This window comes from Plectropomus leopardus, chromosome 4 (assembly GCF_008729295.1).
Source record: "Plectropomus leopardus isolate mb chromosome 4, YSFRI_Pleo_2.0, whole genome shotgun sequence".
NCBI lineage: Eukaryota > Metazoa > Chordata > Actinopteri > Perciformes > Serranidae > Plectropomus > Plectropomus leopardus.
Genome location: NC_056466.1, coordinates 16,252,371 through 16,279,468, shown reverse-complemented (window position 1 = coordinate 16,279,468; position 27,098 = coordinate 16,252,371). Strand labels below are relative to the sequence as shown.

General features: G+C 39.6%; 2 protein-coding genes across 6 annotated transcripts in view; one reads left to right on the top strand and one right to left on the bottom strand.

The window, feature by feature from the left end:
- lrba (LPS responsive beige-like anchor protein) overlaps nucleotides 1-27,098 on the top strand; it is a 228,068-nt gene that overhangs the window by 114,005 nt on the left and 86,965 nt on the right. For 3 of the 5 annotated variants that reach the window (XM_042484501.1, XM_042484502.1, XM_042484500.1), the window contains exons 37-40: nucleotides 15,949-16,073; nucleotides 16,385-16,399; nucleotides 20,725-20,868; nucleotides 22,638-22,774. In XM_042484501.1, coding sequence (XP_042340435.1) covers nucleotides 15,949-16,073; nucleotides 16,385-16,399; nucleotides 20,725-20,868; nucleotides 22,638-22,774 — 421 coding nt within the window. The remainder of the gene's footprint in view (nucleotides 1-15,948; nucleotides 16,074-16,384; nucleotides 16,400-20,724; nucleotides 20,869-22,637; nucleotides 22,775-27,098) is intronic. The other 2 variants (XM_042484504.1, XM_042484503.1) reach the window with 1 other exon arrangement.
- On the bottom strand, nucleotides 24,097-25,812 carry mab21l2 (mab-21-like 2). Its single transcript, XM_042484506.1, has one exon. The coding sequence runs from the start codon at nucleotides 25,476-25,478 to the stop codon at nucleotides 24,399-24,401; it is 1,080 nt and encodes a 359-aa protein (XP_042340440.1). The 5' UTR covers nucleotides 25,479-25,812; the 3' UTR covers nucleotides 24,097-24,398.

Sequence of the window (27,098 nt, the reverse complement as noted above, 5' to 3'; positions counted from 1 at the left end):
AGCTAGCAAGATAGCCACAAATGATACAACTGGCAGGTGTCATTTTTTTTACTTTCCTCATCTCTCCAGTTTTTTTCTCCCCTCTTGGTTTGAGTTCAGGTCCACTGAGCATCCACACTGCTGCAGTGTTTATTTGGGTCAGGAATCATCTTTCATGTATATGACACCTAGACAAAGTCGACGGACAGAGAGGGGAGATGAGGGCAGATGATGGAGAACGCCAACTCACAGCCCCTAGGGACTCGCACTACTCTCCTCTTCTTCCCCTCTCATACCTTCCCTTTATTGCATTCTAATAGGCTGACTAATGTACCATGGAAATTCACTCAGGGTGCAGGAAGCAGGCGAAGCAAAAGGAAGGTGGCTGCTGCTGAGAAAAGGTTCAAGTGTGATGACGTAGAAGCAGTGCGCACTTTTTTATCTAGAGCTGCGGTTGACAATCTGATGCAGGCGGTCTGTTTGAGGCAAATGGAAACATTATTCAATACGCAGAGGTTTAGGTACACTCCCTGGCATTTGCTATGCCCCGTCTTTTTCTTATTCTTTTCTCTTAAGGCTGCATCAGCATCCTTTTTATTCCTGGTTTATTCCAACAATCCTCACCTAGTCCCCCCCAAAGCACACACACACACCTCGAGCACTAACTCCTCTCCCTCTGCTCCTCCTCCCTCATATAAGCAGCTCATTTTCTGCAGCACCACTGCTCTAATGGACGCCCTTAGGCTAGAGGCTTCCCAGCCAAGGGACATCCATCTTTTGGCATGTCACACTCCCGCACGGCAAAAAATCTTTGTGATGTGCACTCCAATTTTTCTTCAGTAAATCAAATCTTCCTTCCTTCAGAAAGACGAATGCTTTAGGGTTGGAGTGTTATAGAGAAAATCAATGCCGGCAAAATTGAAACAGTATGCCCCCGTATTGATCGGCCTTGTGAGATCGAAAACGAACAGCTTTGTAACTGTTCCGCTGGACAGTTAGCTGACCTGTAATGGACAAACTATTGATATTAGCATTACTATTTTATCTTGTGCTATGTCATTTCGCCAGCACACTATTGAGGGAAAGAAGCCAGAGCAGAACGTTCACGGAGAGGTTTTTCCTTTGTATCCACTAATGATACAGAAGATGGTGTGAAATGGTTTCTGCACAAAATACTGAGGAGGGTTTTGTCTTTCCGCTTGAGCTGAATTCTGCTTGTTCTCTGGTAATAAAGGAAATATCACTTTCTTTACATAATATCCCCATCAGACATACTGCATTGTATGTGATGCATAAACAGAATATATGTAGAGCAAGTACTATATACATTTTCTGTTATTAAAGCTGCCTGTTTTTATTGTAAATTAACCTTTTGAAACCTGGATTGAAATCACTTTTCTTGTGCTGCGTTCAGCCGTCTTTCACAAGTGTTAAAACACTTGTACTTATTGACCTAATGGTTTGTAAACATGGGGAAAAAGGCAAAGAGCAAATGTCCTGCAAATTGCAAGAAATCAAAAGATCTAAAAAGTATATTTTTATAAAAAGGATGTCCGGAAAACTGTATTTCAAATTATCATATTTACATATTTAAAGTTATTTTAGAGAATCATTAGAATTTTTAAGCACTTTTTCAGGTCATTTTCTTGTTCTTGTTTCGGTTGTTCTTCCCATTGTTTTCTTTTGGGGTTTTTTTGTTGTTGTTGTTGTTATGTTTAAGTTTGTTTTGTTTTGGTAATTTCCAGGCAGTTTTCTTACATATTTTTGGGTCATTTCTTCTGAAGTTGCTTATTGGATTCTTCCCATGTATTTGAAAGAAATTGAGCCAGTTTGTTCAGGTTTCAAATGGTTAATCTATAGATTATCTATTATTTAGGCTATAAAAGATTTTAAAAATGGTTAAACGTTCCCCCCACAATTTCCCACAGCCCAATGTCTAGAATTGCTTGTTTTATCCTACCAACAGTCCAAAACCTGAAATTATTTAATTAATAGTGATGCAAATCAGAGAAAAGTAGCAAGCAATTTGGGAAGCTGGAACCGGCGAGTGTTTGGCATTCTCGCTTAAAAAGGATACAACCAATGAATCTTTTGTTCATTTGAAATTTGTCTATGTTTTTTAAAATCGTTGTTTATAATTTTTTTTAATAATGGATTAATGAAGTAATTGTTTAGGCTCTACAGCGTAGTAGGTGATGCATCAAAAGGCTGAAGAGCATCTGTTGTATCAGTCTCCAGTACCTAAACTTTTCCTCACGCACCAGTACTAACCTGTGCATCAAATCAGGGCTACGACTAACGAAAGTGAAAAATGCCTGTCACAGTTTTCTATGGACTCAGCATCTTCAAATTGCTTGTTATGGCTGACAATACACATGCCCAAAGATAACCAGTTACACTGTAAGGCAGCCAGTCCTTCCATTCAAAAAACTGGAACCAGCGAATGTTTTTCCTTGATAATGAATTAAACAATTAATCGATTTTTCAAGTTTATTGTGAAAGTCCATCAACACACTTTCGTATTTAAGGTACATCTATAAATTATGGCCACTATAACACTGATATGATATATAATATTTTAGAAAGCCTAAATTAAGTAAATAAATTCATGTGACATTAATCACAGTTCTGTGACTCACACTGATCCATGTTTTTTGCGGGTCTGTGAACGCAGCGTATACGCAGCTGTTTTTTTTCCTCTCAACAGCATTTTGTTGAGTTTGAGTCGTAGGGTGGAGGCTTGATCAGTTGATCAGTTTGTGGTTGGATCAGTTAGAGCTGATCAGATAAGATGCAGAGATTAGTGACTGTTGCTGCCATTACAAAGGTTAGACTCAGCTCTGAACCACCAGTTTCATCTAAAGTAGGTTAAAAAAATGATAAACAACACTTATTGTTGTTTAAAGAAAATAGAGCATTGTATTTATTTTTATAAATTAACGCAATTTTAAGATTTACGTATACTGCGCCTGCCGTTGTGCTGCTCTGCTCAGATTATGCTCTGCACTCTGAGAATGTGCTTTAAATAACTAAACGATGTGTATATTCCAACAGTGCTCCGAATGAATGGTCCATCTCAAAAAATAGGACATCAATATGTGGCGGCAAATGCTGATATTGTGGCAGGCTGCTACGAATAAATAAATAAAGAAAGAAAGAAACTGTGGATTGAATAAATACATTTCAAGGGCCTAAAATTCATTTTCTGTTTATCAAGTAATTAGCCATGTAAGTGCAGCAAGACTGCTCAAAGTCCCGTAGTTCTTATTTTCTCATTAAGCTCAGAACATACGTAGAATAATGCTTACTACATTTAGGACCTTCATGTTCACATAGCTTTTTTTTTTTCAAATAAATGATTGCATGGGAAACTGCGGCAGTCCGATTCATCTCTAGTTGTATGCTTTTGTTCCAGACTTAAATCACAATTATGATACATAATACTGAATGTAATGCATGTGTTAAGGCCGAGGTCTGTACAATGTCTGCGCTGCCTTGCGTGCATGTTTTATGGACACACAGTACATTACGGCCGCGCTGGTGCTGTGCACGCAGAGCTGAAAAAGGAAATGGGACTCCAGCACGTCAGTGCAGATTATAACCATAGGAAACAAGAACATAACTGTTTAGAGTACACTGACTCTCGGAAATGCATGACACGAGAGGGGCAGGAAGACCCACAGAGAAAGAGAGAGAGGGAGGGAGATGGATGGAACGGAGGATGAGAGAGAGAGATATTTGTCAGTGAAGCATCAAAAGTGTAGATGGAGACAAACACAAGACAGGGACATTTTTTTCCCCACATCCTCTCCTCTATAGCTGCAGTATACACTAAACCATAGCCCTGAGTGATTGCACAAATCTGTGTGTAAAAAGTTGAGAGCGTGTTTGCTGGATGGAAAACGCTGCAGCTGCTGACTTATCTGACCATCAGATTGCCTTTATTGTATTTGGGAAAAGAATAAACACTGCCGCTGGATTCTGTCCTGATTCTTATTTATACACACAATTTTCCAACTGGATTCTTTCTGAACTCCACCTTCGTTAAGGGCAATTGATTATTTGTATTCTAATCTTTGAATTCCTTTTTATTTTGAATCAATTTTTACAGTAAAAAAAAAAAAAAGTTAAGGATGGCTGTTAAATTGTGTCTACAGTACATAATCACTTAAAGACCCCTTCTTTGCATTTAAAAAAACGAGTCCATTACTTCGTAGAGTACTTAACTGATCATTTATAATTGATAATAGCTTTTGGTTTGCTTATAAATACTTGCAGTCTAAACACAAACATGACCTGATGTACTGAGCAGTGGCAGCTGTGGCAGTCCGCAGCTCCCGTCTCATCCGAGGCAGAGACAGTTGTTTCCTTTAGTCCAGGTCCCGACTACTTCAGAACCAATTAGCTGGTGGCTCGAGTTTTGCTCATCCATCTGCCTCGATACAGTCATAAACATATAGCATAAACATACTGCACGAAGCAATGCGAGCCTGGCTTCAGTTATGTTCATCTTTCTGTAAACGAGACTCTTGGTATCATGCAGGGATCTCCAAGTCCTTAAAGGGTTTTAATGCGAAACCCTCCACCTCATTAATCATGCACAGTGACATGTGTCTGGGACAGAAAAGTTGTGACGGGAGACAAAAAAGGATGTTTCTTAAATCTCTGGGGAGACTGTTGGAGTTTGACAGACTCGCGTTCCATCAGTTGCATAAAATAACGTGCCACGGACGGCCCTACCGTGCAGTCTGGCTCATGGATATGAATTAGAATATAGCCTTAATGATAACATTTACCTCGACTGTATATACAGTACAGTGGCTGGGGCTGTAAGGAATAGTAACAAAGTGTCATGATGGAACATATTAACAGCTGATGATGTCCATATGTTAGCTTGGTTAAGTGTTGCAGTGTAGACTCCGAAAAATTACACTCAGTGGATCGTTTAAAATGACAGTTGTCAGTGGTTCAGTTAAAACTGGGGAATTTAATCACTAATGTGGAAATTATCTAGTTAGATTTTTTTCATAATTTATACATTTAATTTTAACTTCAACTTGCATATTCCGAATCTAAAATGTTGTCTCTGGCTGGTAATGTTGTGTTAAAAATTTGTGCTCTCAAAATTTATTTGAATAACATCAGCTGTTTCCATCACACAGAAGATTTAGAGTGAGCAGGGTGAGAAACTCGTTTGTTTCTCAGTCTGTCAAACTATTAAAGCAGAGTTGGTGTTCTAAGGAGCCTCGGTGCATCTGGGTCGAGCACTGAATGTAATAGGAAAAGATTCAAGTGTTTGCACAGCATCCACTTTTTGTCATGTCTGATGCTATATGTAGCATTTTTAGTATGGTATTATTGTTGTTTTTTTAAGTGTGGGGTTTTGTATTTTTGTATTTATGTGTATATATCTGGTCGATTCGGTCAAGTTTGTAGTAGAAGATGGATATTCTAACCGTTTATCCAACAGGCTTGTGCTGTGCAGTCAGCCTACCATAACCGGTCATTTTCTGTTATGAGCGTTGCTGACCCGTGCTTACAACGTTTGCCTGCAGGTGAGCTCGCTGCATCTATCCAGCCCTCAGGAGCACTCTCTTCAATTTTTTTTCTTTAATCTTTTCTCTGCAGTGCTAGTTCCTTTTTACCAGCCATGACAACGTTGCAACGGCTGGTATAGTTTGTACCTTGTGAGCCTTTTTTTGTGTCATCATGGCCAAATGTTGTACTATAGACACTAATTGTAACAGGAACTAACACAGAGGCTGTTTTGGATATTTTGGCAGTTGTTTATAGTCTGTCTGTGTGTCTGTGGATATATGTTGTCAATGTGATAACATTGCAGTAGTGCACGATGCAGTCACCAAACTTTACACATGCATAGTTGAGGTTAAAATAAATGTGAGTTTTGAATTTGGGTGTGGTCTCTAGCAAGTAGAGAGGGACCACCGGTCCCCTCAAATAATGCCCTGGTCGGTTTTCGGTAGACTGTATGTAAAAGTCCTGCACTCCAGTTTAAAGATCAGCCAATACACCAGTTCATAATATTGTACTATTTGTTTATCTTCCTTAGGAAGCACAAATATATGAAATACGTATATTTGTGCAGTGGCAAGTTTTTGTAGTGTGTCACAGAAACTTGAGGTGAGAATCGGCAAGAGCTTTTCAGTTGAACCAATTTAACGCATACCATTTACATCTATTTGAACCACATTTCTGCGTTTAGCTCCGTCAGTTTTGTCTGTCCCCTTCCTAACAGCTCAGAAATGTAATGGAATCCTTGTTATGAAGAATGAAAGAGGGCCGCCATCCCACAAAGACCAATTACACCATCCTACTTCTCTGCCTCGCTGCTCACAGCCCGGTGTGACTCTGTAGCAACTCTCAGATTTATGAGTTTCATATACCCTTAAGAAAGTATATGGCCTTGGTGGAGCAAGGTCATGATAAAAGGGTGCTGATCAATATCTGAATGAAAAGCCATTTGGGAAGTTTTTAGGGCTTTTTTTCTCCTTTCTCCCTGGATGCAATATCTGCGCAGTATCGATTGTCCGGGGCCAGTAGTTAGTCAAAGGCTATCTCCTTTGACTAACCCCTTTGCAGCGTGTCAGCCCCCCCTCCCTGGTCCCTGTGATAGATTGGTATGCTTCCAGCCACTGTAATTACACCATGGTACCAGCAGGTCATTTATTTTGCTACTTTGACCATTTGCCAAAAAATTGCCTTTATCTTTAGAATCCAGCTCTTTCTTGTGCAACTAAAGCAGGAAAAAGAGGGCCACATAAAATACCAACGTCCTCAGTGAGGGGTGTGGAAGACTTAGGATCATCCTTTACTCTCATAGATCTTCAGCTTGTATTCTGGCGGTATATTTTCCTCACACCGACCCCCATCCCTGTGTGTGAGTTCAAGTTCAGCACCAGCCTAAGAGGACCAGACCAGGAGAGTTCACTGTGTTAGATTTGCGATGTTAGGAGCTGATATTGATTATAGGCGGAGGGACAGATTTATTCATTCTGCAGTGAGTTTGTGTTATGATTTGCAACTAACAAAACAGTTAATATGTATAAACACTCAGAAGAAAAAATGTTTAGTAAAGAAAAACAGAAATACAATAAGAACAAAATACAGTAAAATCCTTTTAAGTTTTGGAAAAGTAAAGGTATTTTGTTGTGTGTTTTGAAATTAATAGAGTGATCATCTGTGGATAACCCTTCATGGAACATAATGTCAAAATTATTTTTTAATGGCCATTTGTTGATTTAACGTTGCTCTATATGGATGTGTCGCATTTGTTTACCATTACGTACATATCTTAATTTTATCCTCACTTCCTGTCTTTCCTTCCCTGTGTGTCAGCTAGCTGAAATTATGTTTGAATTGGGTTTTAAACTGATGTGTTTTATTAAGAGAAAAATAATGACATTCACGGTGTGATTCCCACTTTCCATACCTATGCAGTTTCATACTATATTTCAATTGTTCTTCATGTTGAGGTGGCGCAAAGTTGGTTTTAAACGTGGTCATGGACATTTTATTATGGGTACTTGAAAAGTTATGGAAAAAATTTGAAATCTTGTCCATGAAAATGAGTGGGATCTCTGAATAATGTATGACCCTTATTAGGTTATAGGTAATATTAAACTCTACAAAACTCCCAATATGAGCAACATAATAAATCATTGGAAAGAAAATGTAAAATTCAAAACAGAGACTTTTATTAGAGGCGGTGCTTTTTGTTTAGTTTATTTTTTTTATCAGGTAATATGAGTTACTTTCTGGAATGAAGAGATAACTACATGACCATTATAGTTAGTCAGACTTCTGTTTATATGATCATCTCAATCACCGTGCAGTGGAATTGCTGCACTTGACACACACACACACACACACACACACACACACACAGTGCTATAAGTGCTGTATAATGGGCACAGCCGTATGATGGAGAGAGGGGAGGAGGTGCTCATGAATAGCAGACAGCCTCACTTGATGAGATTGCCGAGCCTTGTAGACCTGCATCACACTCGAGCACGGCACACAACGGAGTACAGAGTTTAAGGGCTTGTTTATTCATTATTAAAGTATCAGAGAACTCCGTAGCTACCAAGCAAGGCCAGTTTTTTAATCATTTTTTGCCAATTTTGTGTAGTTTCAAAATCATAAACTAAGCAGAAATTTATGTTTAGCTTTTAAAATAGTTTAAAATGTTATGTTTAAAAGTATGTGTTTTCTGTGAGTTTTTATGTGTGACTCCTTGCTTGTTTTGACATTTAGGTGTAAACATGTTCTCGTGTTTGTGTCAAAAATGTGAAATTTAAGATAAAAATGAAAAAAGACACCTTTTCAGACTCCCAATCTCACCTGACCTTGAGCTTCTCCACTGTGTTTTTCTTTCGGGGTGTGTTGGAAACGCTGGGTTCAGATTTGTCATACCATTCAAGATCAGCTCTGAAAGCTAGAGGTCAGAAGATTATTACAATGGGCCAGTAATGGCAGAATTATGCAACTCCGGTCCAGTGGATGCCCTCATTACCTCGCAGTAGTGGTGATAAATGGCCTTAAATGCATGTTGTCAAAATCACAGGAAAAATGTGACCCTTCATCAAAAATACAGATGGTACCACTTCAGCCATGTAGCGGGGGGAAGTCTGTATACGCTATTTATTATGTAGTTGATGCTTTGATAATTTAAATAAAACAAGCCGTGAAGCTATTTTAACATTAAACAACAAAATCAAGTGCAACATTTTTCATTTGATTGGAAAAAAGCTTTTTCACAGCATGTTCTCCTGTCTTTGGTCAATATTTACTACCTTACTAAACACAACACTTTCCCTTCCACCTCCCATGAAATCTGATATAATTAGTGTGTAATTGTCTGGCTTTTTGTTGGTGAATTTACACTGAGTGTAATTGCTGCTAATTGGAAGCTGCACACTAAACCGGTGGTAATTAGGGCTCGATTTGCATTATTTCATTTGGCTGCACTGCATTGTGGGGAGTCTGAAGCCTTTTGCCTCCCACCCATGGGAGTACTTTGATCCTCACAAGCCCGTGATGATGCTGAGATGCAGTATCAGTGCCTCTCTTTTTTTTAGATCGCTTTTTGAAAGCTGTTGGATAAATTGAAGTTAATTGGGAGGAGTGGTAGGTGCTTATGTTGTGTTGGTAATGAGAGTGTGTGCACTCTTGTGTGTTAGCACGAAATTCGGTGGAAGGGGAGTTAACAAGAGCGTGATAAAAGCAAAGCATGTAACTGTACATGGGCTTTGTTTTATGTTGCTTGCACGCAAGCCAAGATTTACATTTTTTTTCTCTCTTTTTCAAATGCATACTATTTCTTTTTTTTTTTTTTCACAAATATTTCATCACAGATCTGGTGCGGTGTTGGATCAGGATATTTAAATTCATATTAAAAAAAGACAAATTAAATGACTTGATCCTATAATTAATAATAAGGATGGGCAAAATTACATGTGGACATGTCATTTAAGGGGAGAAGATGGAAACGTTGCTGGGTCTGTGACCCTAACATTACCTCTGGTGAATCTTGTAAACAACATTAGCTGAGGTGAATTAACATACACACATGTAGATGGTCTCCTGTAAACCTCATTGGAGTGGGAAGGATAAGCATTAATGCACATGTAGAAAATCACTTCGGCAAGACTTAATCATGCCAAACAATTTCAGTGGGAAGGTATTTGGTCCTGTTTCATTTTAATTTGAGTCTGGAGATACCGTTGAGGTGATCGCTGCCACCCTTTGACAAAGAGCCAGCGCTCAAGCAACCAGTCCTCAACATGACAAATCCTCAATCTATTCCTGCGCTCCCGTTTCTTCTAAACACATGGTTTATGCAAATCAAAGCAAAATGATCTTGGGGATAGCAGCAATGTTTGAGCAATTTGAGGGCTGCCAATAGGAACTGACATTAATATAAAATAAGCAAGGAGAGAAATCTCTTCTGCATATGCAGGTCTCATTGACTGTACCCAAATTAATTTAGCAGAAAGGTTATGAATGACTGTTTGTGCCAAAGACCAGTCGCTTGCAATGATATATGAAAGCATGTTCACTCCGCATGTCCTGCTTGCTATGATAAAGGTCATGGTAGTATTTACATAATATCAAATGCTTTAAATATAAGCCTGTGCAAAAAAAATTTAATGTTTTCTTTACATCTCCATACTCACCAAAGGTAAATCCTATGGCTCCCAAACAGATTAGTTCAAATGAAATCATAGAAAACAACCAAGAAGGAAATGTGATGTTTTTCTTGTTCTTATATCAGTTTCTAGTGTTAAAACAAAATTAACTTTTTAAAACTGTAAATGGTGGAAAAGCTGTGCTGCACCGTCTCTTGGATGATCCTGTCTGATTGAATGTAGATGGATGGCAGTCATTTGTCCTTGTCAGCAGACAAACAGTCGCGCCTTAGAAATAGCAGCGCTATGAAACTTTCAGCAGCTGCAGAGAGAATCTATTAACATGTTTAAACTGGCTGTTTGATATTACTAATAATACGTGATGATTGAAAGAGGTGACTCGGAAAGTGGATTGGGATTGTGTATTTTGAGGTTTCTAAATGCTAGATTAGTATTATATTTAGGATATGATTAAACCTTAATATTCCCCGAGGGAAATTGTGGTTGTGCAGCAGGAAACTGTAACAGTCAATGTAACAAAGGAAAGAAAAAAAATATGGAGACTCATGTATGAGATTAATGCATAAAATTACAAATTTTATTTCTGCTTTTTTATTTAGTCGAAATTGTAACAATAGCATTTTAGCAACTCTTTGTATTGCAGGCTTTGGCAATATATCTTTATTATATAAATGTCCTGATACGAAGTCAGATTTTTTTACTGATTTTGGATGTTGTAATATCATAAAGGCTTGATAAAATGATGTCATTTTTTTAACTAAACTTCTTAACTGTTCTATCTGTTCGATGTTTTGCCTCTGTCTACTTAGTTGTTGTATCTAAATTACAGATTATTATTATTAATCAAAAATTGCATTGTGTAAATATTCAAATGTTTAAATAGTCAACCCTAAAGTATTATTGCAATGTTATCAAGATATTTTATCAAAACTATTGCCCAGTGCTACTGTGTTAAAGACTTTATATTAATTAGTGCTTTAAAAATGCCAGTTAAAAAAATTGGTAGCAAAATTATACCCACATTGTGTTTGCAAGTCCATCAAAAAACAGCGTACATTGAGGAAATAAGTAACGCCTGCACACTTACTCTGTGTCACAGAAGTTTAATGAGTACTGTCTTGATCCAACATAAATCTTCGTCAGATCAAAACCACACTTATATACATAATACACAGCAATAGGCTGGGAAGCTTTGTAAACCACTATGGGTTGCAAAACAGTTGACAATAAACATTTAATTGAAAATACATAGAAAAAAGGGAAAAAACATTAATGCAAAAGCCATACAAAAAATCTAATATATATAAATTAAACATGCAAAATGCATCATCCCATATATTAATCTATATTACCTGTTTTTAAAAATGAATTAATTTTGAGGCAGAACAAAATAAATCGTAAGTACAGGCACATAATTTGGGTCTAAAACACCCTTCTAAAAAAAGTTTGATCAAATTCCAAGAGGAAAAAAAAACAATAAGGGAGAAAACCTGTTATATTTTCAGTCATCCACTGACATATCATACTGGCATTTATACATTCTTAAATAAATGTGCTCCTTGCTTGTTATTTGGGTAAACGGCATCCATGTATCAAGTAATAGTTTATTATAGAGAACATGGTTAATGTATTTCACGTGGCCCTCCGCTTTTCTAAACTCTGTTCTTTCCAAATAAGCATTTCATTAATCCCGAACCAGCTCTCATACTGAACGCTCCTCACAATAAAACCATTTGTTTTGTGTGTCACCTAACCACGCCAGATCTACTTGGACGCCTGCTCTGTTTGGATGTAAATGGACAATTTAGTAGCGCAATTGAAATCTTAAAGAGCCCACCAGTAAAGTATCTCCTTGCAGGCGTGTTGATGGTTTGTGTTGAGTTTATTAAATTGAAGGCATAACTGTTTTGTTAACTGGTTAGGGAGAGCGAGCATCAGGGCCACATAAAAAGGAGAAACTTGAGCTTCCCCATTCGTCCTCTGTGTTGGTAAACTTCCTCAAATTTACTGCTCTAGAGTCCTGAGGAGCATCCAAGAGATGTTTAAAAAAAAAAAAGAAAAAAAAGGTAATTACTATTTACTACCTCACATAAAACTCTTCCGGACTCTGTTTCATCAGTAGCCAATGTGGTCTACATTAGAAAGACTCGGTATGGCTCAACAAATTCTCTTTCATACACACAGACTCAGAGCTTCCACATGTAAGGCTTGCGGTGTTATATATTTAAATTTTGCCCAGATTTTAGGGAACACACACTCCGTCTGTCAGATTGTTTCTCCCCCACTTTTATCATCAGACAAAAGTCAAATCAGGCTTAACGAGCCGGCCTTCCAGACACCTTTTATGACCGAACTAATTACTAATTACACAAGTGGTTGGCGTGAGCCACAGCACAACGCTGGCCCTTTGTTATTTTAATTGTTGTTATTTTGAAGAATGGTGCTTCAGTAAATTCTGCCAAGGATGCCCTAGGAGGATGGATGAGCCCTGAATAATTTATCATCTTTGTGGAAACACACTCGGTGTGTGGTATGGGGGTTGCACAGTGCTGTACATCTCCATTCTTGTTACGCCGGCGCTCTCATTGGGGATTGATGACGAGGTATCTTTCATCGTGCGTCCACCTCCTCTAGCAGCCCATCATTAGGACTTCCATTGTTGCGTGTTCATGGAGCACCGGATGAATATGACTGGCAGAGGTGGTCCCCCTCATGCTTTGACTAATTACTCCAGCCAGTGGTTCCCCTCCTGATGGATTAATGGGTATTGTGTGAATCAGACAAACCCCCCCCCCCCCTCGTCAGGGGGATGAGAGACGAGAGCCTCCTGATTCGGAGCTGTGTGCTTTGCACAACCTTGATAATTATTTTCATAGATGAATACCATTGCAGGCAGGATGATGAAGTGGCCATTTGCGTTCAGAGACTATCACATGCAAACATGGAGTGGGGTCTTTGTCACTGCCGAGAAATCTGGTCCTGCACAGACCTGCTTCCCTTGTGTCTTTCCAACTTGCACACACACACACACACACACACACACACAAACGCTCTCTCTCTCTCTCTCTCTCTCTCTCTCTCTCTGGAAACATTGCTCTGATAATAGAAAATCTAAATTCCCATTTTTATAGAGTTGTTTTGCTACCAAACCAATATTGTAAATGCTTGTGGTACTGCCTAAAATGCTGGTTCGGGTATTGGCAAGTGTGTGAGTCTATGTAGTGATGCCATACTACATCGTTTACTCATAAACTTTAACCCCTGGAGGTTATTGATGTTGTGTAAGTACTGTATTCACTGTTTTAGAATATCTCCTGAACACTCTGGGTCTAGATACTGACACCAGATCGCCTCCGCTCAGCCTTTTCTTATTTAGCTTGTTGTCATCGAAGTGGGCTCGTAGTATAAAGCTGTTACTATTATTTTTTAACACAATGGCATTGAATCGGTACTTTGCATCAGTCGATTAGCACAAGTTCAGGTATCGTGATCAGTTTCAGGAAAAAAAAAAACGTTATTAGATCATTTCTCACTTTTTCACTTTTTTTTTTTTTAAATAAAATTCCCAAGCATCTTTTTTATTTTAGTTGTATTCTAAGGGTCTCTTTTACGCACTGAATTCAGAGCTCCCACAGTCATTAAAAACCTGAAAAGTCATGGAATTACACAATCACAGTATTTCGGCCTGGGAAAGTCATGGAATAAGTCAAAATCATTAAAGGTTTGGGAAAAGTCATGGAGTTTTGTTGTGTATAATGTAATTGATACAGTAATCTTCCTTGGATAAACATCTACATAATCTAAAATTAACTGTAAATTAATTTTCTGTAGCTGTCGACATAACGTCGCTCTTATATGCATACAAGTGTGACGTTTTGTTTACCATCGTGTACGTTTTGCAGTTTTCTCACTGGGTTCATCTCTCCCCTCCTGTATGCCTGATAGCTGAAATGATGTTTGGATAGAGCTTGAATCTGATATGTTTGAAAAATGATGGGCAAGAGGGTCCTTGAAAAGTCAGGGAAAGTTTGGATATTTTGTCCTTGAAAATGTGTGGGAATCATGTGAATTAAAAGCACTCTTCAGAGTTCTCTACATCCAGACTTGGATGTGAGCAGCAGCCACTCTGCACCAGCCTTTTGAGATTTCTCTTTTTGTCCAGATAAATCAAATAATCAATGGTTTTCATTAGTCTGGGCATACAGACTTTTAAAGGGACCCGTTTGGAAATTGTATTTATTTTCTTGCGTAAAGCTCCTTTCCCTTTTAGAGGCCCCTGTGTGATCATTGGTGTTGGACTGAAGATTTGTGAGGAGCCCCCGGCCAGAGCAGCGTAGATCACATAAAGTATGCCGGGGTTCTCCCGTCATAGCTTATGCCACTGAAACCATAAACTGTGTCGTCCTACACCTTCACAGGATATGCTGCAGCCACTTATGAATAACCTGGTCATGGTTGTGTTTTTATTGGTTTGGAAATATTTTATGTATTTTAGACATTGGTGACACTGATTTTTTTTGCTTTTTACCGGTTTTATTCTTCTCAAAAACGGTCTGCCTATGGAATATAAAACTCTTTTGCACCTATAGGGTCTGTAGGTGTCTGAATTTAAATGTTTCATGAGAGTGCTGATCTTTATGGTCTTATTTTTTTTACTTTGCCTAGCAGCATTAAAAAGATTTACAGTATTTCAAGGAACTGTGGTAGATTTTTTTCAGTGGGTTTTAGGAACATCTAACTGAAAACAAAAACACGTACAGTAACTCCAGAAAAAAGCCTACACCAGAATTTTGTTATTTCCCAAAAGTGATTTTCTCATGAGAACATTTAGTATAAGTAAAAAGACTATTCGATTTGAGAGTCAGGATTTAGTCTCACAGATGTGCATGTTGTTTTTCCCTCCCGCACCTGAGTTGTTAATCATTAACACGAGCTGTTTTTAAATTTGAAAAAGTGGATTTTTATGCCGTCTAATTGACACACGAACGTCCTTGTTTTGTACGCAAAAGTTCTTTAGATTAAAAACCTTTTAAACTGGAGAAGAAACAATTACTCATGTAATGAGAAAAATGATATTCTTAAGCTTTGTTGTGCCTTCGAGCCATGGGTAATGAATATTTTAGATTATGTTTTAATTAAATCACTCTCAAAAATAGAAGTGATATTTCATTATAGACGCAGTGTACATGCACAATGCTATGTGGCAGAGAGTCCTCATTAAAAGTTAACACTTTCTTTTCCTTGAGAGCAGGATGATTTACTGACCAGGCCTGGTAAAGGGAGATGTGAATTGGAAAGAAAAATGGGTGCTGTAGACATTGATTAATATTGGTAATGCTATCCACCCCCTCCTCTGTGTTTGTAATGGCCTTCTCCTTATCCTGCTAGCCATGAGTCCTGACAAGAAGTATCCTGCTGGGCTTGAAATGAGCCTCGAATGGAAGCACGTGCCACAGAAGTGTGTGGAAAATGATCACGCTGTCATTTGCTCATTCCACTGTGATGTACTTAGTGCTCAGTTCACCTTCTCAGCAAGAGAGAAAAAAGAAAAAAGAAAGAAAAGAAAAAGGAACACCTTATCCTCCTCGGTGGAGATACTGTCATTGTCAAGTACAATTATTTGGGGTCTAAGTTTGTGTCTAAGAAAATGTTTTAAAAAAGTGATTCCGAGGGTTAAAAAAAAACACCAAACACAATGCTGGCTTTATGTACGCCCGCTCGGACCGAGTGCTAATGCTGGGCTGCTATACCATGCTGGCTGGTAATTGCTAACACATGTGCTACCTCTGTCTCGCTGCAGCCGGCCGAGGGAGTTCTGGCGCCTGGACTACTGGGAGGACGATTTAAGGCGGCGACGTCGCTTCATCAGGAACCCCTCCGGATCCACTCACTCCGAGGCCACTCTCAAAGCCGCAGCCGAACACGGTCAGTCCCATCCACTGAGTCCCTTCCTGTCGTTTGCTCTCCCTTTCTTAGCTCTCTTGGTGGTAGCACCAGGTACAAGGTAATAAAAATTAGCCGTCCCGTTGCAGTAAAAGATTTATTGCGCCACAAGACACAGTAAAAGAGCACCCTCATTTAAATTTCACAAAGGTAATTTCATACCCTGCCTCCCATTATGCAAAGCTGGACTAATAATCAATCTCAGTGTTAGCATGCTTTACTCAATTTGAGTGGTTGTGAATGAGATGAAATGTGAAATTTTGTTCTTTTTTTTTTTCTTTGCTGCACAACAGTGGCTGATATCAGCGGTAAGTAGCATTCATGCTCCCTCCTCTACTCTGTTCCCTTGCTCAGATTTTTGTATTTGGATCAGAGGTAATTTTCGATCTGTGTCTCAGATGCATTCCTTAGCAGGATAATTAGATTAGCGGTAAACATGATAAAATATAGACCCTTTGTGGGTGGAAATAAATGTGTCTTGAGGTGTATCATTATGGTGAATTTATTGATTTAATGTCCAATATTGTTAGACAGTAATAAGTTGTATTGGTCCTTCAAATTAAATATTGAGCTAGTGAAATGCAAATTGCAGTCTACCAAACATTTTTGTACAGAAAAGGTCCACATTGTACTTGGAGCCTGTCGAGATGTGGGAATATTTAATGTGGCTTGGAAAAACCTCAGCAACACTCAGTTTTTACCCAAATTACAGAGTTTTAAATGGGTCAGATCAGTTTTTCATTGTTTCTGTGCACCTCTCTATAAAGACAAGTGCTGATTTTCAACAGCCGTCACCTGGGAACGACTTAAAAGTTCCCTGCAGTCACTGATATAACCACAATATCTAAATGACACATGTCCCTGCATTAACACCGGGAGTCACATTTCTCTCCTAGAGTGCATGTAATCCCTCATTCCTGCAAAAAAAATCCCAGACACCAGGGTTTGCACTCATCATCATATACAGGGTCCACATTTACCAGCTCAATCTATTACCCTCTCCAGTAAGTGGACCAAAGGTGTCCTCCATGTGTCACCTGCAAAAGTCCGCTTAAACGTGACATCATTCCTGAAGACAAATGGCAGGTGTGACAGGAGTCAATACGAATGTGATCTTAAAGCAATAAGAGTTGGGGATCCCGGGATCCTGAGAGACTTGTGGTCCACTGTGATGGCTGCAGCGTTGAGGCAGCTGGAGACCGAGACCAGCTGCTCGCTGTTCTTCTGCAGCAAGCCTCTGAATTTTACTTCGTTTCCATCTTAATTCCTCTTTGTTTTCCCTTCAGTTAGTTCATGACAGAAAACAGACACATCACTCATGCACCGTCACTGACTCCTTTTAGCTGATGAAAATGTGTTGAAGGTGCTCCGTGAGTTGGTCATTCAGGTATTTGGTCTCAATTTTATTCAGCTTATGTGCTGCATATATTCTTCACTTGGGGGAAAAAAAGACAAATTCCTGCAAACGACATTTGGTTTCAAAGTCAAGTCTGTGTAAAAATAGCCAGCAGCCAGTTGTGGCAAGGGTATGCTACCTCAAGAGAGTATACTGCCCGGCTGGCTGAAGTATGGGAATATATCATTAAAATAACTCTTTGACATTGAAGCCTGACGGCATCCATTTTCTGATGTAACCTTTCGTCTTGTTTTAGTCGACCCGACATTTGTTACGGAAGTGGAGCTCAAGATGAGAATGCAGGGCTGAGTTTTCAAACAGAGCACAAAGGTCATATCTGGCTGTAATTATATTCATCAGATGCAGAGGGGAAAATGCAGTCTCACCCCCCCCTAAGAAAATATTTAGTGTGAGATCAAGCCTGAATTTACCCTAATTTTCTAGCTACTTGTGGCTGCACTCTTTCAAATCTCACGCTCGATCATATAATTAGAAGCAATGGAAAATATTTAGCATTTTTTACTGAGTGATCTATAGTGTTGTTTCTCATTTTTTAACAAGAGGGAAATATATGTATTTTCATCTGGAGAAACATGTGCATTTCTGCGTTAAGGGTATGGACAACTGTTATCATTCATACCGCGCCAAGATGATTTCCACAGGAGAGTGTGTGGCTGCCAGTAGGCTTGAGTAGGCTGTTATGTATTTATGCCTGGAAAGAACCATCTTTTCTGGGGGATTGATTTGGTCTGGTCCGGGGCCCGTGTACCAGAGGTGGCAGAGTAAATACCTGAAGACTAATGTCTCTGTTCTGGTAATCAATACTCGCCTCATGACCACACTCCTGGCTACGCTCCCGTTAAAAACAAATTTGTTAATTTTGACAATTTAATTGCTGTAACCATGCATGCCTTGAGTTGTATAAGCAGGTAGTTGAACCTCTCAGTCGGGGAAATGGGGTCCTGGAAAAAAGTGTAACCCGTTGGGATTTATGCACGTTTCTGCTCCCTGTGTGATGAGTGATGAGGTTGAAGTGCCCTGCTGGATTTTTTTGTTAATGTGGCACGCCTGCTCTTTGCATAGACTGTTTATCATTGTAATCTTTTTAAATTATGCTTTAATTTAAGTGACAATTCACATTTTTAAGAGCCAATGATTGTTGTGAGTTTAAGACTATTTTTTTAATTTAATTTTTTAATTGTCAGTGTTTTTAGTTAACACTTTTAACTTAAGCTCATTTATACACACACTTTGACAGTTGAAGACCAACTGATAAAAGTTGAACAATGTGATTCCCTAGGTACACACACACACACACACACACACACACACACACACACACAAAAACACACACATAGACCGACAGGACACACACATACACACGCATAACACACACACACACACCACCAAAACCTCAAAGTTGTCAAATTAAAACAAGAAAAAAATAAACAGTATGGACTTCAGGAACAGAACGAGTGAGAAGTTAGCACGTAGCCTGTCACTTATGTGTACATTTCTTCTATCTGTGACATAACTCTGGTCAAAATAGCTTTTCTTGCTGCTCTGATAGACTCGGCCAAACAACACACTGACTGGTCAGTGTTTCTGTGTGTTTTTTTTTTTACACTTCAGTGTGTATTATACTGAGGACCTATTAATAACTTGTGCTTGAGGGTAACAGAAGGAGCATGGATCAGCCCAGTCACGAGGTTCAGCTGCATCAGACTGTATTTTCGAGGCTTGATACTGCATGTTAGTTGTACGGTACGTGTTTACAGTGAAACGCAAAGAAGTAGAAATACATCTGTTTTTAAAGCTCATGATAAGTCCCCTGTCCACTTGCTTGGTGTGAATACAATGGCATGTGGTACGTATTAGAGGAGCTGGTAGTAATTTCAGTGCTGCTAACTAAAGAATCCTCCAGGGAGGCTTAATTACAGGAAGACCATTCTAAATATCAGTGAGCTGCATATTTTCCATGACAAGAGATTTTTTATCCTAGCTCTTGTAGCAGTTTCAAAGTATATGGCCACATGACGCGGCTGTGCATTTTTAGGAAGTGCAACTGATCTGCCCTCAGGTGATGGTAAAAACAAAACTATGTGTTCAGTGTCTCGTGCGTTTTTACCAGAATGCTGCATTAGAAAACACGCACAGAAGCAGCGAAAGCTCTCGCTTTTTTGCCAGCTATGTTTACAAAGAGGCAGCCAGTCTTCGTGCTGTGGACTTGTGTCTGTGGATCTTTACCATGCACCACTGGGGAATGCAGGGCTCTGTAAATGTTTGCAGATTACCATTTTTCTTAAATAATCCATTTGGAACCTCAAGTCATGTTGAGTTGAAATCAAAAGGGGAACGCGAGTCCCTCATTTTGTTTTAAATGTGTTTGGATATATTTTTGTTTGAAATGGTGTTGTGTTTTATGTGTAAGGGCAAAATGCATGTAGGGGTATTATGTCAGCAGTTTGTCCACCTCATTTTGCTCGTTGTTTTTAGTTTGTCCGCCTGCACGTTGCTCTGCAAGCCTTAAAATGCAACACAAGTCAGCATTGCTCCTAACTGTTGAATTAGACTTAAACAGCAGCACTGATCAACTTTGTAAATGGTTTTATTAGAGGATGAACCCACTATATTTTGCTTTAAATTTACATTTTTCTGTTGGCAAAACAAAGTTTTTACCCACCATTGGAAGCTGCTAGTAACACGACGCAATCAAGATAATGTTTTACAAAATTCACAAACTGATTAACTCTACTAAGTAGTTTCAAATAGATGTGTGTTTTTCTGGATAGTAGTTAATGAATTCAGTTCTGAAAATAAAACTGTAAATTATGCTCATTTCGATTTTATGTTTTTATTTGCCACTAAACCTCTGGTAACTGTAGCTGAAATTATAGCATTGGGAAATAATGCTGATAGCTTATAATAGAGCACAACTTTTTTAAATTAGTCAGTCTAAAAATAACGTTTCCACTGCCATTGTTTACTGTTTGTAATGGCTGCTTCTTTACAGGGAAAAGATGTCTGAGTCAGTGTGTGTAGCTTCAGTTAAAAATAAAATCTGCTCAAACATGTGATCGAGAAAACTTTGAAAGCCATGAAATTCTGCTCTGAAATAAACTAGAACAGGTTTATTTTGTTAACCTACAATACAAAATTAAATGAATTTAACTCCATGCATAATGCTGTGTATGACCTGTGAGGGCAAAATAAAAAGCCTCCTTTTCTCCCCTCCAGCATCCGAGGAGGATATTCTCAAAGGCAAGCAGTCCATCAGGAGTCAGGCTCTGGGAAATCAAAACTCGGAGAGTGAGACATCACTTGACGGAGACGATGACACTTTGTCATCATTAGAGGAGAAAGACCTGGAGAACCTAACAGGTAAAGAAACGGCTCATGCTCTTCACCTTTCAGTCATTCCCACCCCGCCCAGTCCTGCAGCCCACACAAAATAAAGAAACATGCTCACTGTAATGTTCATATAGATTAATATACTGTATATGGATTTTTTTGTGGCATTAAATAGTGACTTAAATAGCACTTTGTCTTATGCACTGCCTCCCATATCTCCCTGTTTTTATGCTGTTGCGGTTTATTTTTTTTAAGATATCTTGTAGCATCAATTTTGTGAAAATGCTCTTTATGTACAAAGAAAACAGACTTTTGCAGAAAGTTCTAGCCCGCATTATAACTCTGGAAAACTCTTTCATTATGGCAACACTATCCTAGTAGAGCACTGGTGAAAAACACAGTATTTTCTTTTTTCTGTCTGCCACTGGAGGTTTGCTTCACAAGCACAAACACAGGCCTGAGTAGCAACTCTCTAAACATTTTTTTAAATATCCAGCAGTAGCTGAGTTTATCTCAGGATACTGCTCACCGTGAAATGGGACACTATCTGACTCAAGAAAAAGCAGCATCGTCTAAAAAAAAAAACAAACTCAAACTCCCCCCTGACCCTGATCAACGACCTTATATTAAATTTGATCCAACCCACGATGTTGTCAATCTTGTTGCTTTTGATTCCGCTGCGATTTAAAGAATCCTAATTAAATATCATATAGTCCGCTAATCGGATTGCAGTGTAATCCGCATTTTTTATGCGCAGTGACAGCGCTCACCAGACTAAGCTGCATTAATGGGGCTCAGAGTGCCATTAAAATAACGCAACTGGAGGACAATAGGATTAAACGTTGAATCCTGTCTAATAAAGTGATGTGCGAGAACAGAGCAGAGCTTGTCGGAGGAGGTTCAGCTCCTCTTCTTAAACAGCTGTCTGCTTTCAGGTGTAATTGAATGCCTTTGACTGAACGGAACAAAAAATGTTATTTCAACCCACGGATAACATGTCAGGACTCGCGGGGTTCGCGAGAGGCAGAGGAATGAATATCTATCTGTTTATTCCATCCGTTTGCGGGAGTGTGCGGGTGCTCAGGGAAATCAAGCCGGGCTCCCAGCCTCGTTTCTCCGCAGCGCAACATCTGCAAATACAATGGCTCATATGTGCTGAGCCGGGCACAGCTAACACCCACAGCTCCCCTGAGCCCGGCTCTCATTGTCATACTGGCATAAATTAAGATTGATGAGAGATTAAACAGAGCTTCAACCAAACGCCCGCAATCTATAGATTCTGAGTGACAGTCGATTTTTGACAATTATCTCTCACTTTGTTATCATTTATTTTAGTTCGAGTTTACTTAGGCCTATAATATTTTATTTTGGCTCATATATCATATAGTCTATAGTTTTCTTATCTTTAACTAATCGATTAATTGTAGATAATCAATTCCAGGAAGAAAACTACAGAGTTTGAAACTGCCGAACCCTTCCAATTTAAATATACTTCAAACTGTAAAAATAGTTTTAGATCAATTTTTTTTTTTTAAGAGAAACGGTCCCAACTTTAAAAAAGAGACGCAAATGATGGTGAACTTTGGTGTGTTTATCTTCAGCACGTTTCATCTTTCCTCGTTAATTAACCGCGTCCATAACATAGAAGGCCCACACTGTCTTTCAAACCATCATCTCACTGCAATCGCTCTTTGAGTTTTATTACCTTCTCTGCGTAAAACCAGCGCAGGCCTATTCCCCCCACATGGAGAGGGGGACACTCTGCTTGTGTCTCTGACCGCCTTGTGTCTGTCCTCCAGGCCCTGTAAACTTGAGCACCAGCGCTCAGCTGGTGGCTCCGGCTGTTGTGGTGAAAGGCACCCTGTCCATCACCTCCTCCGAGCTCTACTTCGAGGTGGATGAAGAGGAGCCGGGCTTCAAGGCCATCGATCCAAAGGTAAGACACTCGAGCTCCATTGATTTGTATTGTCAACTTATTGAAGCAATGCTCGAATTTCCTGCAGTGCTGGTCAGTCCTATGCAGGCTGATTTATTCAGTATGTTTGTATCCTTAATATCTCTGTGTTGTTGTTTTTTTTTAAATGAGCAAAAAAAAATTTGAGCGTGTTTCCAACTTTATCTCAAAGTCTGAAATTGTGTAAAAAAAAAAAAAAAAAGAAATCCAGGTCTTGTCTGTGTGCCGTTGAAGTTACAACATGACTATATTTAAATTGGCTAAAATGTCACTTCCCGCAGGCTGTCATTTTTCCCCCGAAAATATTTGGATTCGATTTTTTATCCATGAATATTTTGTGAAGTAAATTAAACACGACGACGGCGTTTAATATTGTTTTGTGGTTATAATATATTCTATATTTTTGCAATAAATAAATTGTTTTAACTGTGTTTATGGGTTATACATAACGGCAACTGGATGGGGCCTTTCTGTTAACAGTGGACATCAAGCTTTTTAAACAAAAAAAAGTTAAACTTTTTAAAAAAAAACAAAAAAAAAAAAACAGAAATGCACATAAATATATTGCTCAGACTAAAATAATAAAACAGTAAAATTAGGATTAATATTGTAATTTTGGTCGCCAGTTAGTGCTTACTTCATTTTAACTACAGGGGAGTGCTGACCCACAGGTGGTTGTGTTTGTTCAGTTTAACACTGCATGAAATTATCGCATTTGTTTTTAAAATGTGTACTCGTGTATTTAAATATATATTTTTTAAATTCACATTTATTTGAATGGCATTTTTATATCAAAATCAATGAATATGAACTTGACAGTAAAGGTGTCGTATAAACCACGTTATCTAAAATCAACGGCATTAATCAGATTAAGGCTGTAGTTTTTGCTGCAGGCCCTGATGAGCTCCTGCTGCTGTTAAAACACAGAGATGCTCCCAGGCCAATATATTAACATGAGTCCGCTGATTTACATTCATTCGAAAATCCTTTAGAGCCTGTGACGCACTGTAAAAATAACTTATGGCCTAAAGTCGACTTTGCACATTCCTTCTTTAAATTTAGCAAAAGTGTTTTTTTTTTCCTTTTTCTTTTTCCAGTGTTGAGCACAGGTCAGCTTTCTGTCCTCAAAGTGGATAATTTCCTGATTCTCCTCATCAGACAAAAAATAAAAAGCAACAAATTTGCCGGTCATATCAGCTGTCAAAACACGTCAAGACACGGGGCCAAGTTGTAATTTAATTTGCAACATTTTTATTAACATTTCTTTTTTTAAAGTCACATAATGAAAAAAATGAACTTGGCACGCTACATTTAATTCTTTCACTTAACGATTTTGTGCATATATTTAAATAAAAGTTTCTTCACTTTGTGAAAACATTTAAAGAAGACAACTAAAAGTTATGACATTTATCTGAAAATGTACCTTCACTTTCTCTCTGGCAGTGGCCCAATTGCTCCGTTTAAAAGGTTTTTTTTGTTGTTGTTGTTGTTGTTTGCTCGCTGCATTAGTTTGTCACTGATTTTTTTCACATTGCTTGGAGAATCAGTTGCAGAATCATCTTTGTCCTTCTCTGAAGTTTTATCCCAAAATGTCTCGACAATCACTTTATAGTTTGTCCAAACTTTTCGCATTGGTGAGGATTTCCCTCGCTAGCCTCCACGTCTGCTTAGCAGCAGCCTCCAGGGCTGAGTGAGGCTTTCCCTGAAACAAGTCCAAGTTTGGCAAGAAGTAGTGGGGACATCTGCGGCACTGCAGACAGGATATGAGCTGCAGCAGGATGCCATTCAGTCGGTCTCCGAGGCAAGACTCGTCCCAGTCGGTCTCTCTCGGGTGTTTCTCGCACTCGTACAGCAGCAGGGTCTTCATGTGGTAGTTGTTGAGCGGCTGGCCCGGTAGCTCCAAGTGGCGGTCCCTCAAAGTCTTGAGGACGGACAGACACTTCTTCCTGCAGCCGGCCATCAGCAGCCTGTTCTCGGCCTCGCTGAACTGCAGCACCCAGGCGTCGCTCTCCGCCGAGCTCTGCTTCCCCGTTAACGAGTAGCACTCTTTGGAGAGGAGGTTAAACCCTTCTGCTTTTACTTCTGCTACCCGGTTAGGACCTGGCCATGGGATGTGAGGCATGGGCCACTGAGCTGCACTCCTAGGCCAAATCCCCGTGCACTTGAACGCGGGGGTGATCTGTACCACATACCTCTCCCTGATCCGTAGTTTGACCTCGCTGGTGTCCGCCACCATCTTCACCACGTCGCGGTAGCTGCATTTATCCACGGCCTGCGCCACCAGAGTCTGAAACCTGGAGCGGATCTTTCTGGCCGAGAGGTAGCCCGAGGCGGTGATGAACTCGACCCACAGCGACATGCTCCTTTTGCGGCCATCGCTCAGCTTCAGCACCGCGCAGCCGGGTAAGGAGCCGTCATCCACAAAGTTGAACACCCCCATTTGGTTGAGGTAAAGCACCACCTCGAACTCATTGGGGGAGATGACCTCCATCCCCTCATAGCGCGCGTCTATCTCACTGAGGGAGCTGATAAAGCGGGGCTCCTGCACTTCCACCTCCTTCAGGACATCCGACACCACTTTGCAAACCTCCCTTATGGTCTTCGCAATGGCCGCTTTGCGCGCTTGGCATCTCTCGTTGTAATATTTGTTTAGCTGGTAAACCAGCTTTGCCTGCGTCGCTATCATGTTTGGGCAGAGGTCCGGGCTGTACACCGGAGAGTCGCAGTAAGCTGACGGATCCAATGCTTACCGGTAAAGCCAGAGGCAAATGCGTCCCCGTGCAGGAAAAGTGTGTAATCAAAGTTTTTTTTCTTGCTTTTAGCAGCGGATGGACGTCAGTGTGAGGAGGAGGAAACGGATAGGGATGCAACTGCTAAATATCAGTCCAACTCAAGAGCACTTCCAGCACCGCTAGGTAGATTCATATTCAGGTTGCGGGTCACCGTCCGTGTCCTGCTTCTGCAGACGCTAAAGGCTAAAACATCTTGTGTGACCACTCATCTCTCCTCGCTGTTCTCCTCTCCTCTCTGCGCCCCCCGCTCACTTTTCGTCCACACTCAGCTGTGAGCTGGACTTGTGTACTTTATGAATGGTTCCTTTAGCAAGAGTGAAAGAGGGTCGGGCTTCTCTTCCTGCAATCATGTGCGGAGCTGTCAGTGCGCGCAGCCAATCAGAGCGCAGGAGCTCCAGTCCGCCTCGGCAGCACCGGGGCGCGCGGAGCTGTCCGCTGATCCCAACTCGACACAGGAAAACACAAACCTTTAGGACTGATTCCAGTGTTATACTCTGTAGGTCTGCAGTGTTGGTCTTTGCGCGTAATTTCGCTCGATGCGTTTTGAGGATTAGGAGTGTAGACAAAGTGTGAGTGACAGCTTTAAACTTTAGAGTCGCTTGAGTTGTGCAGATAAGTTTCTCTTTTCTGTCCGTTTTTTATTGACTGTTTTTTTTCTTTCATTTTTTTTCTCATATTTGATAGACGTATTAACAGCATGTATTCTTTTGTTTCATCTGTAGTTTACACAGTATGTCCTACTTTTATCGTAAAAAGGCTGCAGGTGCTGGCTTACTCTTAAATATTGCACATCTGTTCTATAATTTTAAAGGACGATTTTTACTTTTTTGAATTAGACATCTCTGGACATGATCACTTGGTCACATTATTTGGAAATATGGTTTAAAATGAAAAAGAAAAAAACATTTATGTCAACATTTTAAAAACGTACTCTCTTCATTTAATATCAGCTCTAATCCCTGTTATTCTGGGGATAAGTACTATAGCGAGTATGTTTTTATCACAGTCATGTGAAATTGCATCTTTTTCAAATAAACGGTAAATAGTTAATGCCACTGAATATAGCCTTTTTCAGTTGTTTTTTGCACGGTAAAAAAAGAAATAAATGTGTCGTGTGCACCTGCAGCATGAGCTCAGGGAAGCTTGAATTAGAGTAGCCGAAAATAGCAGTGATCAGAAAAATGAACAGATATGCACCTGATGATCTTTTTTTTTTAACTAAATAAATTAATTAAAATTTTTATTGAACATTTTAGGTTATTTACACAGTCGATATTTTGGATTGTGTCAAATAAGAGAACAAGACGTGTGTCCGCGGCTTCGCGCACGCACGCACACACACACACACACACACACACACACACACACACACACACACACACACACACCACACACACACACGTTAATTTGCCCACGGGTTTATCGCCATGATCCTTGTCCATGCTGAATAATTTAACCATGTAGGGGTCTCTCCGAGGTTGTAATTGAAGTCCTCTTGTCACCCAGACTTCATG

Bases quoted from the DNA above. Each gene is read 5' to 3' on its own strand.
- mab21l2 (XM_042484506.1), bottom strand. From the start codon at position 25,478: ATGATAGCGACGCAGGCAAAGCTGGTTTACCAGCTAAACAAATATTAC.